This window comes from Scyliorhinus canicula, chromosome 11 (assembly GCF_902713615.1).
Source record: "Scyliorhinus canicula chromosome 11, sScyCan1.1, whole genome shotgun sequence".
Lineage (NCBI taxonomy): Eukaryota > Metazoa > Chordata > Chondrichthyes > Carcharhiniformes > Scyliorhinidae > Scyliorhinus > Scyliorhinus canicula.
The window spans coordinates 14,073,880-14,087,831 of NC_052156.1; the positions used below are offsets into that span (position 1 = coordinate 14,073,880).

A 13,952-nucleotide genomic window follows, 5' to 3' on the forward strand; every position below is an offset into this window, starting at 1 on the left:
TCTATTACTTAGAAAAGGGCATTCTCTTAAAAGGAAATCTAAGTAATAAATTAATGTAGACTTGGTTGGAGTAAATTGTACTTGAAGTCAGTCACCTGCTGCATTTCAATAGGTAAATATAGGATTGAAACTAAAGGTAGCAAAAGAAAAGGACACATGAGTTGGGGGAGGGTGGTGAAGGAGAATTTTACCACATTGAAGTTATCAAACTGCAAACAGCTCTTATGATGGGTTAGCTCGTCCAAGCACCAGGCATCAAGTGGCAATGTATCCTGAGTTAATTTCATAGAATTTACAGTGCAGAAGGAGGCCATTCGGCCCATCGAGTCTGCACCGGCTCTTGGAAAGAGCACCCTACCCAAGGTCAACACCTCCACCCTATTCCCATAACCCAGTAACCCCACCCAACACTAAGGGCAATTTTGGACACTAAGGGCAATTTATCATGGCCAATCCACCTAACCTGCACATCTTTGGACTGTGGGAGGAAACCGGAGCACCCGGAGGAAACCCACGCACACACGGGGAGGATGTGCAGACTCCGCACAGACAGTGACCCAAGCCGGAATCGAACCTGGGACCCTGGAGCTGTGAAGCATTTGTGCTATCCACAATGCTACCGTGCTGCCCCAGTCAGGACTAGAGTAAGAGGAACAATTGATAGTTCTCTTGGGTAAACAAGGTAAAATTGCTCTGCATTCATATTCCACATCTCTACCCCATGACTCTTGGTGGAAGGGCATTTGTGAGGATTTTGGGGTTAGGCTTGGATCAAATAGTTATCTGATAAACCTTTTACTTTGTACAGTAATGGAACTGTCCCAGTAAGGAGTCAACATCTTCAGGAGCTGAGTACTGAAGGAGAACAAAATGGGGAAAGGGTGGCAAAAAGATTGTTAAAATGAATGTGATGTCCAGTAATTAATTTCTGTTTCATATTCAAAGCATCTTTGAGAAAATGAAACATTTGTACCTTACTGCTACTTGTCTCCACAGGTACTGCCCCACCTGTAAAAAGCACCAGCAGGCCACAAAGAAGTTTGACTTGTGGTCACTACCAAAGATCCTCGTGGTACATCTGAAGCGTTTCTCATATAATAGATATTGGAGAGATAAACTTGACACTTTAGTGGAGTTTCCTATAAGGTGAGATTCAGACTGGTTTGTTTTACGGTGTATTGGAGTATTTATTTTAAATTACTGCATTTTTACAACAAAAATCATTAAAATTGCTGTTCGAGAACCTGGGTGGTATGTTCTCCATACCGATACACAATGCACAGGTTGTGGGTTCTCCTATAATCCTTAATAATAACCTGTATACTTCCTGATCTATTAATATGAAAGGGTATGAAACTAAAAATAATTAACAGGAAGAAACTGATTTTTGGATAAACTTTTATTTAATGGAATAGCCTCATTGATGCATTATCCTTTCGAGCTGCTGCTTGAAACTTAGCTGATCTCTTTCCGGCAGTAGAATATGTTTTTATAATCATCATTTTAGCCTTGAGCAGGCCACTAATGCTGTTTCCTATTTACTGGCCTGTACAAACACTCATTCGTCATTAGGCATTGAAAAACATATTGCAGGAACAGAGCATCTGCAGCCTCTTGGGGCAGTTTTGCAAAATAAACACGATATGAAACTTGAATATTAAATTGAAAAGAACAGGTGATTCCAGTTAGCCTGGATCGGTATTTTGCAACACATTGCAATGCTATTAAATTTGACCAGTGGAAGGGAAGAAAGTTGTATTTTTCGTATCAGCCTTGTAATTTCTCTACTTCTAGTTCGTCTGTATCCCCTGCCCGTTTCAATTCAGTTAGTTAACACTTGTCCCTTCAGCTGTCCAAGCACCAGGTTCTGGAATTATTTCACTTAAACCCCTCCATCTTGTCTAATTTTGATGTCACTTCCTAATATCTCCTTTTGGTTCAACATTCATTTTTGTCTGATTAGCTGTGTGAAGTGATGTGGCATGTATTTTCATTTTAAAGGTGCTATTACATGAAAAAAGTTATTCAAGTTGTTATTTTTGCATAGTTAATATTGGCAAAATCAAAGTTTGAAATTAGGATCTTTGTCTTCAGTTTAATCTTGTGCCTCTTGTAACATTTATTGGTTGAACCCTATACATGCTGAGTGGGTATAATGTGCCTTCAAACTATCAGAAAAATGAACTTAATAGCAAAGATGAAGTTCAGTCCAAGTTCCTCTTAAAATTCATTGTCTGTTTCTTTTTGAATGGAGGAAGTAAAGTCTATGGCATTTGTAAAGGCCCTTCTGTCTATTGTCTATATCAATTCTTTGAGCATTCAGAAGCCAATTCCTCTGCCCCCGTGTTCACTATGGTCTTGAAACTTCAAGGTAGCACAGGAAGCCACTCAAGTCGTGTTTGTCTCAACATTCCAGAAATAATCCTTGTGGCTTCCCAGAGATGGATCTGCGTTTGTGTGGCGATTCCTGATCAACAGTACTCTGCTCTTAGATAAACCAGGGGGAGTGAAGCAGTGTGCAATGTGCTGGCTCTGCTGCCCCCAGTGATACCTACCAATTTCCATATGAGATTCACTGATGGCTTGAATTTAACTCTGGTGTTCTGGACGTGTTGCTGGTGGGTCACTGTATGGTCAGGAGTAATGCCAAGATATTTTGGCTTTGGGTTGTGGGTGAGTGGTCGGCCACAGAATTGGACGTGAAGTTCTTTCCTGGCCTTCGAGTATTCGTGTGGAAAGCTGAAACAACAGTCCTGGCACTGTTGGTCAAAATGTCCATTTTCTGAAGTAGGTTTCCAGAGAACATAGATCTTCAGTGAGTCAATGCCCTGAGGTTTTTTTTAACCTGGAAAGCTAGGGGCAAGATGGTGGTATAGTGCTGTTGTCAGTGGACTACTAATCCAAAGACCCAGGGTATTTGTGGGAGGGAAATCACTTGTATATATGTTGAATAGAGCTGGTGCGAGGCCTAATCCGTGTGCAAATCCATTGTTGGTTACCTGTTAAGGCTGATTTGATCTCCCAAGTTGCACACAAATGTCGGCTACTGATCACAGAATTGATTAGTTGTAGAGTATTCATGTTTTTTTTCATGTTGGAGACTTTCAACAGTCCACCAATGAAAATATCTTTCTCTCTTCGCTATACACCATATTCTTGTACAAGTGTGGTTGACTCTTTGCACTTGTTTTCCATCCTTGTTCGTGAAACCCAAAAGGTTGTTGACCTATTAGATATTTTCATTTACTTTAATTTTTAGGAAATTATGTATTTCAACCCTGAGGTCTCTGTTCATTTGCATGCTTTAGCACTTAGCACTGTGTATCATGTCATTCTTACCAAAATACATGACCCATACTTTGCCATATTAATCGCATGTACTATTTACCTGTTTGTTCTGCAGCATCCTTTGTCTTTCTGAAGTTCTCTCTTCCAGTTGCTGTATACTAGAACTTTACTCTTGTGCCATCAGCACATTAAGATCTTTTGTTTTTGATGTTCAAGTCCATTAAAATCATGCGCCTATCCATACTTCTTTGTAAAAATGAGCACAGAATGTATGACTTGGAACTGAATTAGTTCTGGGTGTCCTAGTCTAATTATTTAATGTTCTCTAACCCCTCTCAACCACAAAGGTTTAAAAAAAAAAAAATTTTAGAGCACCCAATTATTTTTTTTCTAATTAAGGAGCAATTTAGCGTGGCCTATCCACCTAACCTGCACATCTTTGGGTTGTGGGGTGAGACCACATGGCAAGTGACCCAGGAGCGAACCTGGGTCCTCAGTACCGTGAGGCAGCAGTGCTAACCACTACACCAACATGTCGCCCATTAACCACAAAAGTTACACATGGTCTTGAATCCCCTTGTGAAAAGTCAGGGAAAATTGACTTGCGGTAATTAACAAACACCTTGCTTCACACAGGCCTTACTGCATTGTGATTTTTGGTTGTTTTTTTGTGTTGATGTTTACTATTGGAATCTGTTGACAGTCCTTCTCATTCAGTTTTCCTACGCCACCTGTAGTTGAGCACCTTAGTCGTTGGCACCGAATTTTGGTAAACTTCTGAAACAGGTTGTCATTCCCTTTAGGTGGTCTAATTCCAAATTATGTATGTGTGTCTTTGTATGTTTTTACTCAGTTTAAGCAAGGCATATATAAAGCTTCCTCTTACAGTTGCAGGCTTCCCTACTATCATCACCCGACCAAATCCTGCTTCCCCTGGTGTTATAGTTACTTTGCTGGCTTACCACCTTGGGCCTTGTACTCACTCCCATTACCTTTTGCAGTTTCCATACTTTTCTGCAGCGCTCATCACTTTCTCGGTCACTTTGCTCATAGCAATGCATCTTTGTAATGACGTAGCCAGTGGCACATTGTTAAGTATAGATCTGCTTAGTCACGGTAGCACAGTGGGGAGCACTATTGCTTCACAGCTCCAGGGTCCCATGTTCGATTCCTGGCTTGGGTCACTGCCTGTGCGGAGTCTGCACGTCCTCCCCGTGTCTACGTGAGTTTCCTCCGGGTGCTCCTGTTTCCTCCCACAAGTCTCGAAAGATGTGTTGTTAGGTAATTTAGACATTCTGAATTTTCCCTCTGTGTACCCGAACACGCACCAAAATGTGACGACGAGGGGCTTTTCACAGTAACTTCATTGCAGTGTTAATGTAAACCTACTTGTGACAATAAAGATTATTATTATGAAGGAAGGTGCTGCTACAGAGGGGAAGGCAGGCAGGGGGTTTGGGTCTCCCGAACCTGATGTACTACTACTGGGCGGCGAATGTGGAGAATGTGCGGAGTGGGTCAGAGGGGTTGATTCCCAGTGGGTCAGAATGGAGGAGAGTTCGTGCAGGGGGTCGGGGCTGAAGGCACTAGCAACGGCCCCGCTCCCGATAGCTCCGGGGAAATACTCGGAGTCCGGTAGTAATAGCTTCATTGAAAATCTGATGGCAGTTTCGGCAACACTTCAGGTTGGGGGCAGGGTTGAGGGAAATGCCGATCCGGGAGAACCACAGATTTGAGCCAGGGAGGTGGGACGGAAGCTTTTGGAAATGGGAAGAGAAGGGGATTAAGACTCTAAAAGATTTGTTTCCTCGGGGTCGATTTGCAGGATTGAGGGAGCTGGAAGCGAAGTATGGGCTGGAGCACGGAGAAGTGTTTAGGTATATGCAGGTTCGGGACTTTGCCAGGAAGGAGATACAGAGCTTCCCGGAGGAACCGGCCTCCACGTTGTTGGAGGAGGTGCTGGCGGCAAGTGGACTGGAGAAGGGGACAGTGTCAGTGGTATACGGAGCTATGTTGGAAAAGGATAAGGCACCACTGGAGGGGATCAAAGCGAAGTGGGAGGAAGAATTGGGAGAGGTTATAGAGGAGGGGGTCTGGTGTGAGGTGCTCTGGAGAGTGAATGCCTCCACTTTGTGTGCGAGGTTGGGGCTGATACAGCTGAAGGTGGTGTACAGGGCACACCTCACGAGGGCAAGGATGAGCTGATTCTTTGAAGGGGTAGAAGATGTGTGTGAACGTTGCGGGGGGGGGGGCCCACTAATCATGTTCATATGTTTTGGTCCTGTCCAAAGCTTGGGGAGCACTGGAAGGAGGTGTTTAGGGTAATTTCCAAGGTGGTGAATGTGAAGCTGGACCCGGGTCCCCGGGAGGTGATATTCGGGGTGTCGGACCAGCCAGGGTTGGAAATGGGTGCGGGGGCAGATATCATAGCCTTCACCTCGTTGATCGCCCGAAGGCGGATCCTGCTGGGATGGAGACCGGCCTCTCCACCCTGTGCCCTGGCGTGGCGAGCGGACCTGTTGGAATACTTGACCCTTGAGACGGTTAAGGTCGAACTGAGGGGAAGCTCGGAGGGGTTCTACAAGTCATGGGCACTATTTATTATGCACTTTCAAGAACTGAATAACATCGAACATAAGTTGGGGCGGGGTGGGGGAAGGGTGGGTGGGGGGGAGGGGGGCTGTGTATGTTGAAGATGGCTATGGGTAATCCCTGCTTCCTTTTTTTTTCTTTGTCATTTGTTTATGTTAACATGCAGGCTGATGTCTGGGCATGGTGGGAGGATGGGATCGTTGTTACTGTTATGGGGTTTGAGATATTTGTTGTTGGTTATTGATTGTTGTTGGGTGTAAATTCGGGAGAAAAATTGTGAAAAAGGAGAATAAAAATTTTTTTTTTTTTAAAAAGATTATTATTATGTGATTTGATAACACTATATAAATATATAGTACTAACTGTTTTAGCTAAAATAGTAAGCTAAGGGGCTCTTTTAAGTTAAAGCTTATCTTTCTGAATTTATTACTTCACTAGTACCCTCCAATTCCTTTATCTACCATTGCTTTATGAATATGTTGATGAGGGCAGCACGGTGGCGCAGTGGGTTAGCCCTGTTTCCTCACGGCGCCGGGGTCCCAGGTTCGATCTCGGCTCTGGGTCACTGTCCGTATGGAGTATGCACATTCTCCCCATGTTTGCGTGGGTTGCGCCCCCACAACCCAAAGATGTGCAGGCTAGTTGGATTGGCCACGCTAAAGTGCCTCTTAATTGGAAAAAATGAATTGGGATCTCTAAATTTTTTTTTTAATTAATATGTTGATGCATTGTGCCTGCCACCCAATTATTTTATTGACTTGGTCTTCTGGTTCTCACTACATTCCCTTTAGTAATTTGGTATGCCTATTCATCCATCACTTTGTAAATTTGTTGCTGTGCCAACACTCAAATTAATATTAATTTGTAAATGAATGACTCTTCATTTTTGGTGTCCCCGCTCTAAATTGCTTGATTTCCATGTTATCTATTACTCTCTCAATTCGCTGGGTCACAATGATATTTGTTCCTTTCACTGGGTTAGGGTTGGATTTTCCTACTTCAGGTAATTGAACTAATTTTCAATATCCTTGTTATTTTAGTGGCAGCTTCTATTATCGGGTTGAGTATCATTAAATTCTTAGGGAACATGGAAATAAAATTCCAAGATTGTACGGGTTTTCATTCAATTTCCATTGTAGTGTTGCTTCAAAGTTCTCCATTGTTGATCTGTATCCTGTTTGCTAACTTTTCTGCCTATTTAATTGTTGCGAGGTCCCTTATCCCTTATTAAAATGAGGTTATTGAAGTATGAGTAAATAGTTAGCTTGCTTCAAGATTTCTATTCTGCGGAACGGAGTTGTCAGTGCATTGTTGAGTCTTTGTAAATGCATATTCTATATTCTCTGAAACATTATTGTTAAAGAGTTTTCTTTTATTGGGCTTGTAGGGATCTGAACATGTCTGAGTTTGTCTACAACCCCAAAGCTGGTCCTTGCATCTATGACCTTGTTGCAGTAACTAACCACTATGGAGGAATGGGAGGCGGCCATTGTAAGTAACTTGTCTTTTCATTTATTAACTGAAAATCGAAGGACATTAACATTTTTTGTGGATGTCAAAGTATAACTTCCCATGTCTTTCTGCCAACAGATACTGCATATGCTAAAAATAAAATTGATGGACAATGGTATTACTTTGATGACAGTAGTGTATCAGGAGCATCAGAAGATCAGATAGTAGTAAGTTACACTAATCACAGTACAGAAAATATAATGGTTCATTTGAATAATTCTCATTAAAAAAATTAATTGAGTATTTGCTTGCATAGAACAGTCGTATGTCCAATTCCACAATCTGGGGACAAACTAATCTGACAGATGCGGAGAGTTTGAGTTTTGGATTTGAGATTATCATATACCCTGACATTTCTTTCCTAAATTTCTTTGTTTTTTTTAAATAATTTTTATTCAAGATTTTCAACAACAAATTTTCTCCCCACGGTTAAAGTAAACAAGGTGTAAATTTACACAGAAAAAGAAATCCCCCGATACAAAGTAATAAATTAATAACGAACAACAATACAAGAAAAACATAACAAGCATACCGTCGCAAAAACAAACCCCCTTAACAAGCCCCGAACCCCCCCCCCAGGTTGCTGCAGAGACTGACCACCCTCTAATCTTTCGCCAGGAAGTCGAGAAAAGGTTGCCATCGCCGGAAGAACCCTTGTACCGACCCCCTCAGGGCAAATGTGACCCTTTCCAGCTTGATGAACCCGGCCATGTCATTAATCCAGGCACCCGAGCTTGGGGGCTTCGCGTCCCTCCACTGTAAAAGAATCCTGCGCCGGGCTACTAGAGACGCAAAGGCCAGGATGCCGGCCTCTTTCGCCTCCAGCACTCCCGGCTCCGATGCTACCCCAAAGATCGCGAGCCCCCAGCCCGGCTCCACCCTGGAACCGACCACCTGGGACAGAGTCCCCACCACCCCCTTCCAAAACCCCTCCAATGCCGGACATGCCCAAAACATATGGGTGTGGTTCGCCGGGCCTCCCGAGCACCTCCCGCACCTGTTCTCTCTTTCCCCCCCCCCCCCCCAAAGAACCGGCTCATCCTGGCCCCTGTCATGTGCGCCCTATGCAGCACCTTCAGCTGAATTAAGCTGAGCCGTGCGCAAGAAGAGGACGAGTTCACCCTTTCCAGGCCATCTGCCCACGTCCCATCCTCAATCTCTTCCCCTAGCTCCTCCTCCCACTTTGCTTTTAGCTCCTCCACCGAGGCCGCCTCCTCTTCCTGCATCAACTGATAAATTGCCGAGATATTCCCCTCACCGACCCACGTCCCCGAGAGCACCCTGTCCTGCACCCCCCTAGGCGGCAGCAGCAGGAACTCCGTCACCTGCCACTTAACAAATGCCCTGATCTGCATATACCTGAAAGCATTCCCGGGGGGAGGCCCCACTTCCCTTCCAACTCCTCTAAAGTCGCAAACTTCCCATCAAGGAAAAGGTCTCCCATCCGTCTGATGCCTGCCCTGTGCCAACTCCCAAACCCACCATCCATTCTCCCTGGTGCAACCGGTGATTGCCCCGTATCGGGGCCCACACTGAGGCCTTCACTTCCCCCCTGTGCCGCCTCCACTACCGGACTCGTGGAATATCTTGCCGGGGGGAAGTGGAAGTGGGGCCGTCACCAAAGCCTCCAAACTCATATCTACACAGGACGCCACCTCCAACCTCTTCCATGCGGCACCCTCCCCCTCCATCACCCACCTGCAAATCATTGCCACATTCGCAGCCCAGTAATACCCACACAGGTTGGGCAACGCCAAACCGCCTGCCTCCCTTCTTTGCTCCAGGAATACCCTCCTTACTCTCGGGGCCTTCCGCGCCCACACAAACCCCAGAATACTCTTGTTCACCCTTTTGAAAAAAGCCTTCGGAATCAATATGGGGAGGCACTGGAAAAGAAACACTAAATTTCTTTGTTAATACATAATTCCAAATATCAATCAATGCCTTAGTCTTCAACCTCCTCCTGACCAGGATGTGCGAAACGCCTAACTGTTTCGCTTTTTTAACAAAATTGTGTTCTCGGTATAGATGCCACTGACAAGGTCACATTTACTGTTCCCACTAGCTGATACATTACAATCACTTTGTCACTGTTGCTGCCAATATGTCCTGAAAAACAGCTCCATAAATGCAGCAAAGTGACATTTTCTCTTCAATATGGTTTCACAGGACGGCATTGTGGCACAGTGGTTAACAGGTTGCGTCACAGCACCAAGGACCCAGATTCGATCCCACCTCGGAGTCACTGACCATTTGGAGTTTGCACATTCTCCCCATGTCTGTGTGGATCTCATCCCCACAGCTCAAAAGAGTGCAGGGTAGGTTGATTGGCCATGCTAAATTGCCCCTTAATTGGAAAATAAAAATGAAAAGGGTTTCACGCCTAAGATTAAGCCAGAACAAATCAAAGTCAGAGCTGCTTGCTGACCTCACTTGATGAGCGAATAGAGTCTTCATATTTTTTACTTTTAACCTTGTATTTCTAGCATCATTTCCTGTTTGTTTACCTTCAACCCAGCTTCTCAACCATATCATCCAGGCAACCCTAGTGAAACACTGTTGTCATGGTGATGTCAATGCATCAAATTGGACTTCATCCTTTGTTTTGAACAACAACTTTTATCTCCTCTACTGCCAGTCCTCCATTTTCAACCTTTGGTCACTGCCCATTAATAATTCCATTTCACCAGGTGCTTGCATGTCTTCCACTCCCATTCAAACATGGTCACCTCAAAGTTCCATCCTCTACTTTCGTACTCTTCACATACACGTTGAAGCACATGGTCAGCTTCCAAGCATGTTCCTTGCAAAATAAGTAGGTAGTGCAAAGTGCTAATGCTCCGAGGGAAGTGCCTGAGTTCAAAATAATGATTCTCAACATTGAATTTCCAACCACTTGACTGAGTGAAAGATGTTTCCCTTAAAGGAAAACTCTGGCAATGAGTGAGGCTCTTGAGTGAGTGCATTTTTACCAAGCAGCCCTGGAGCCTGCTCTGCCATTCAGTATAATCATGACTGATCTTCTGCCTCAACTTAATTTTCCTGCTCATTCCCTTCCTTTGAATACCTGAGACACCAAAAATCTGTTTATTCTTGAATGAACTCAATGATGGAACATTCACAATTCCAAAGAATTGCAATTTGAGTGAAAAGATTCTTCCTTCCTTCAGTCCTAAATGACCAACCCCATAACCTGAGGCTGTGCCTTCACGTACTAGATTTCCCTGCTAGCAGAAACAATCTCCATGTGCACCCTGTCGAGCCCTTCAGAGCCTTGTACATTTCGATGATATTTCCCATTCTTCTGAACTCCAGAGAATATATACCCACATAATATAAGATCAAAACTGAGCACAATACACCTTATATGGTCTCATCAAAACCCTACATTTGGAGGAAGATAACTTTTTATTCTTGTACTCAATGCCCTTGCAGTAAAGCCACTACTATTTGTCTTCCTGTATTGAGTGCTAACCTTGAGTACACCCAAGTCTGAACATCATCATATTTAGACTTTCATACTTTTTTCTGTTTTTCTCTTCACACTACCAAAGTGAGTAACTGGGCACTTGCCCACATTATGCCCCATCTGTCACCTTATTGCCCACTCCCTTAATAGCTGTGAATGACTTGAGTCAGGTGAAGAAATGGATTAGGAAAGGAATCGAGGAAGAAGCAGCAAATGCCTTATTGTTTCATGATTTGCATTGCCCGCAGCATCAGAACATGACACTAACTGATTTCTATTTTTCCTAGACAAAAGCAGCATATGTTCTTTTCTACCAACGTAGAGACCCAAATAGCCATTACAACAGTTCATCTGCTTCCTCGAGTCCTTCTGCTGAAGAGAATGGTGAGAGTAGAAAAAATGAAGAAGACAAAATGGATACCAACTAAGATGAAAGTGCATGATTTGCCAACAAGAAATTAGATCAACTGTTTTTGGACTATGCTGCTCTATATCATCAGCGCCAGCTGCCTTCAGGGTAGGGGACAAAAACCCTCTTGATAACAGCAACTTTTTTAGAACAAAATTGGTCAGATCTGGATCACTGGGTGACCAAAAAATAACAGTTGCTTAACCTTTGTTCAGTCATGCTCTGTTTCAGAATCTACTGATTTCTGATGACAATTAACGAACGTCACTGTACTGTAAAATAAACTACTTTGGAAATTTTTAAGTGAGGTTTTTTCTCATCGGCTACTTAAGATCAGGGTTTTTGGTTTGGTTTGGTTTAGTTTTGAAAAGGGTTGCAGTTTCTACTCTGTTCCTTCCCAGATTATTTTCTGCCCAATTTGGATTTTTAAGTTATGTCACAAACTTGTATTGGTTGTATTGTTTCCTCTTGGTATAATGGTATTTCTTTGCATGAATGACACCTTGCATCTTAACCTGGAAATCTTGCATTATAAATCTGTAGCAGAGCACTGGTTTATTTGTGGTTTGGCTACTGTGACTTGGATAATAAAATTTGTAATATTATATTGTATTATAGGCAGCACAGGAACAGAGGTTTCCAGCCCCCAGGTGAGATACTGATCCAAACCAGCATAAGCTTGCTGGTATGTATTGTAATGTAAATTTCACATCAGTTTCTTCTAGTCTTTTTGCTCAAACTGGCACTTTGTAAGTGGCTGGTTTTAATACATATCTCTACATAAATAAAGACTGCTGATTGGAGCTATGACTTGTCTGACATGTGGGCTCACTGTGTAACTCTAGTGGAAACAATTTTTGTGTTTTTCGAACGCCCGGTTTTGATAAAAAATGAATTAGAGCTGTTATAACTTTTATTATATCTCCTTTCGGTTTCTAACAAAAATTGGAAAGCAGATGGGAAATAATGTAATAAACTGCTGCTACACCCTTCAAGCAAGAACTTAGAAAGAAAACACTGGTTTGACAGTCTTTTGTGACATCTTGCATTATATTGAGAACATTTCTGTTTTCCTGAAGTTCACCAACTCTCTACTATCTTAAGCCTACCAATTTATTGTATATTAAAATTACTGTATGTCTAAATATTCCGTTTCAAAATGCACTTAAGGCTTGTTGGCCATTGTCTCTGGCAAAATTATTATAAATGCGATACTTGCCTATAAGAAAATGTTATAATTACTTTTGCACCATTGTCTTTGGCCTGCTGTACACTTCACTGCACTTGGCGGAGCCACATTATTCTCGTCTATCAAAGTCAGTTATAATGTAACCTCTAGACACTGAGAACCATCCTCTTCCTTCAAGGAGAAGCACTTCAGGTTTGGAGCTGGAATGTGACAGCTGATTTTATCCTCCTTAAACCAGCCCTGAAATGTCTCCCTTTCATCCTTAAATATTCACTCCATTCAAATTCATCGGTCACTGCAATGAAACAGCAATGCTCTGCTGCCCTTCCAAACACATCTCTTTTGCCATTCTTCCCATCACCTCTAACCGTGCTCAATTATGTGTCTTCATGTGCAAAACCACAGATGTAGAGTATTTTTAAAATGTAAAGTTCGATCCAGTGCCCTGCTGAACGTTGAAAACAGCCATATTTTCGATTCAGTTTGTGGATTTTGTTCATGGTTACATCTATCGAAGGTAGAACTGCCACCATTTATTTCTCTGAATCATGGATAGATGTAAATTGAGAAGTCTGTCATCCAGCATCTCAACATTTGGTGAGAAAAGAATCAGGACTCAACAGGACAAGTGCGCATGCAGAAAAACCAGTGCTTTCACCACATAGCAGTGATTTTGTGTGTAATATTTGCAATTGGATCTGCAAATCAAGATTTGGATTAATCAAATCCGAGACAACAGTATTCTAGACAATGAACAGTTGGTTTCCTTGCTGAACACTCTCCTTCAAATGACTGGAGAATCCACCATTTTATTATATTGCATCTTATAATTACCCTGATGTAAACGAGCGTAGGGAAGGGCATGATGTCCTTTGACTTATATCTGTATAACATTCTTTCCCGAGTGAGCTTTTACCTTTCTAGTTAGCTGTATTAGAATTAACTCAACAATTCTGCAGATCCCTTATTTTTCTCCAGTTACAAGTATTGCCTGACACCACAGCAGAAGAGGTACTAAAATTACTGAAATTCTTTCCTGAGGTTACTACCATTTGAGATGTTTATAAATTGTTTTCACAGACTGATATTAAATTCTTATAGGCTAGCATCTTGTCACCACCAGCTTCTCTAGGGCAATTACGGATGGACAATAAGGGCAGCACAGTGGATAACACTGCTGCCTCATGGCGCCGAGGTCCCAGGTTCGATCCCGGCTCTGGGTCACTGTCCGTGTGGAGTGTGCACATTCTCCCTGTGTTTGCGTGGGTTTTGCCCCCACAACCCAAAGATGTGCAGGCTAGGTGGATTGGCCACGCTAAATTGCCCCTTAATTGGAAAAAATGAATTGGGTACTCTAAATTTTTTTTTTTTAAACGGGTCACAGGAGAGATCGAGGACGGGGAAATGCAAGTGAGGATATAGGCAAAGAAAGCATACAGGCAGCGGGCATAAGTTAGCGGGCATAAATTAGCGGCTAGGGTAGGGGAGCCACT

General features: G+C 43.0%; 1 protein-coding gene across 4 annotated transcripts in view; it reads left to right on the forward strand.

The window, feature by feature from the left end:
* usp4 (ubiquitin specific peptidase 4 (proto-oncogene)) overlaps nt 1-12,209 on the forward strand; it is a 97,975-nt gene extending 85,766 nt beyond the window's left edge. For 3 of the 4 annotated variants that reach the window (XM_038812306.1, XM_038812307.1, XM_038812308.1), the window contains 4 exons: nt 997-1,146; nt 7,268-7,371; nt 7,471-7,559; nt 11,149-12,086. In XM_038812306.1, coding sequence (XP_038668234.1) covers nt 997-1,146; nt 7,268-7,371; nt 7,471-7,559; nt 11,149-11,289 — 484 coding nt within the window. In that variant the 3' untranslated portion in view covers nt 11,290-12,086. Of the gene's footprint in view, nt 1-996; nt 1,147-7,267; nt 7,372-7,470; nt 7,560-11,148 lie in introns of all 4 variants that reach the window. The other variant, XR_005462388.1, reaches the window with a different exon arrangement.
* The last annotated feature ends 1,743 nt before the right edge of the window (nt 12,210-13,952 follow it).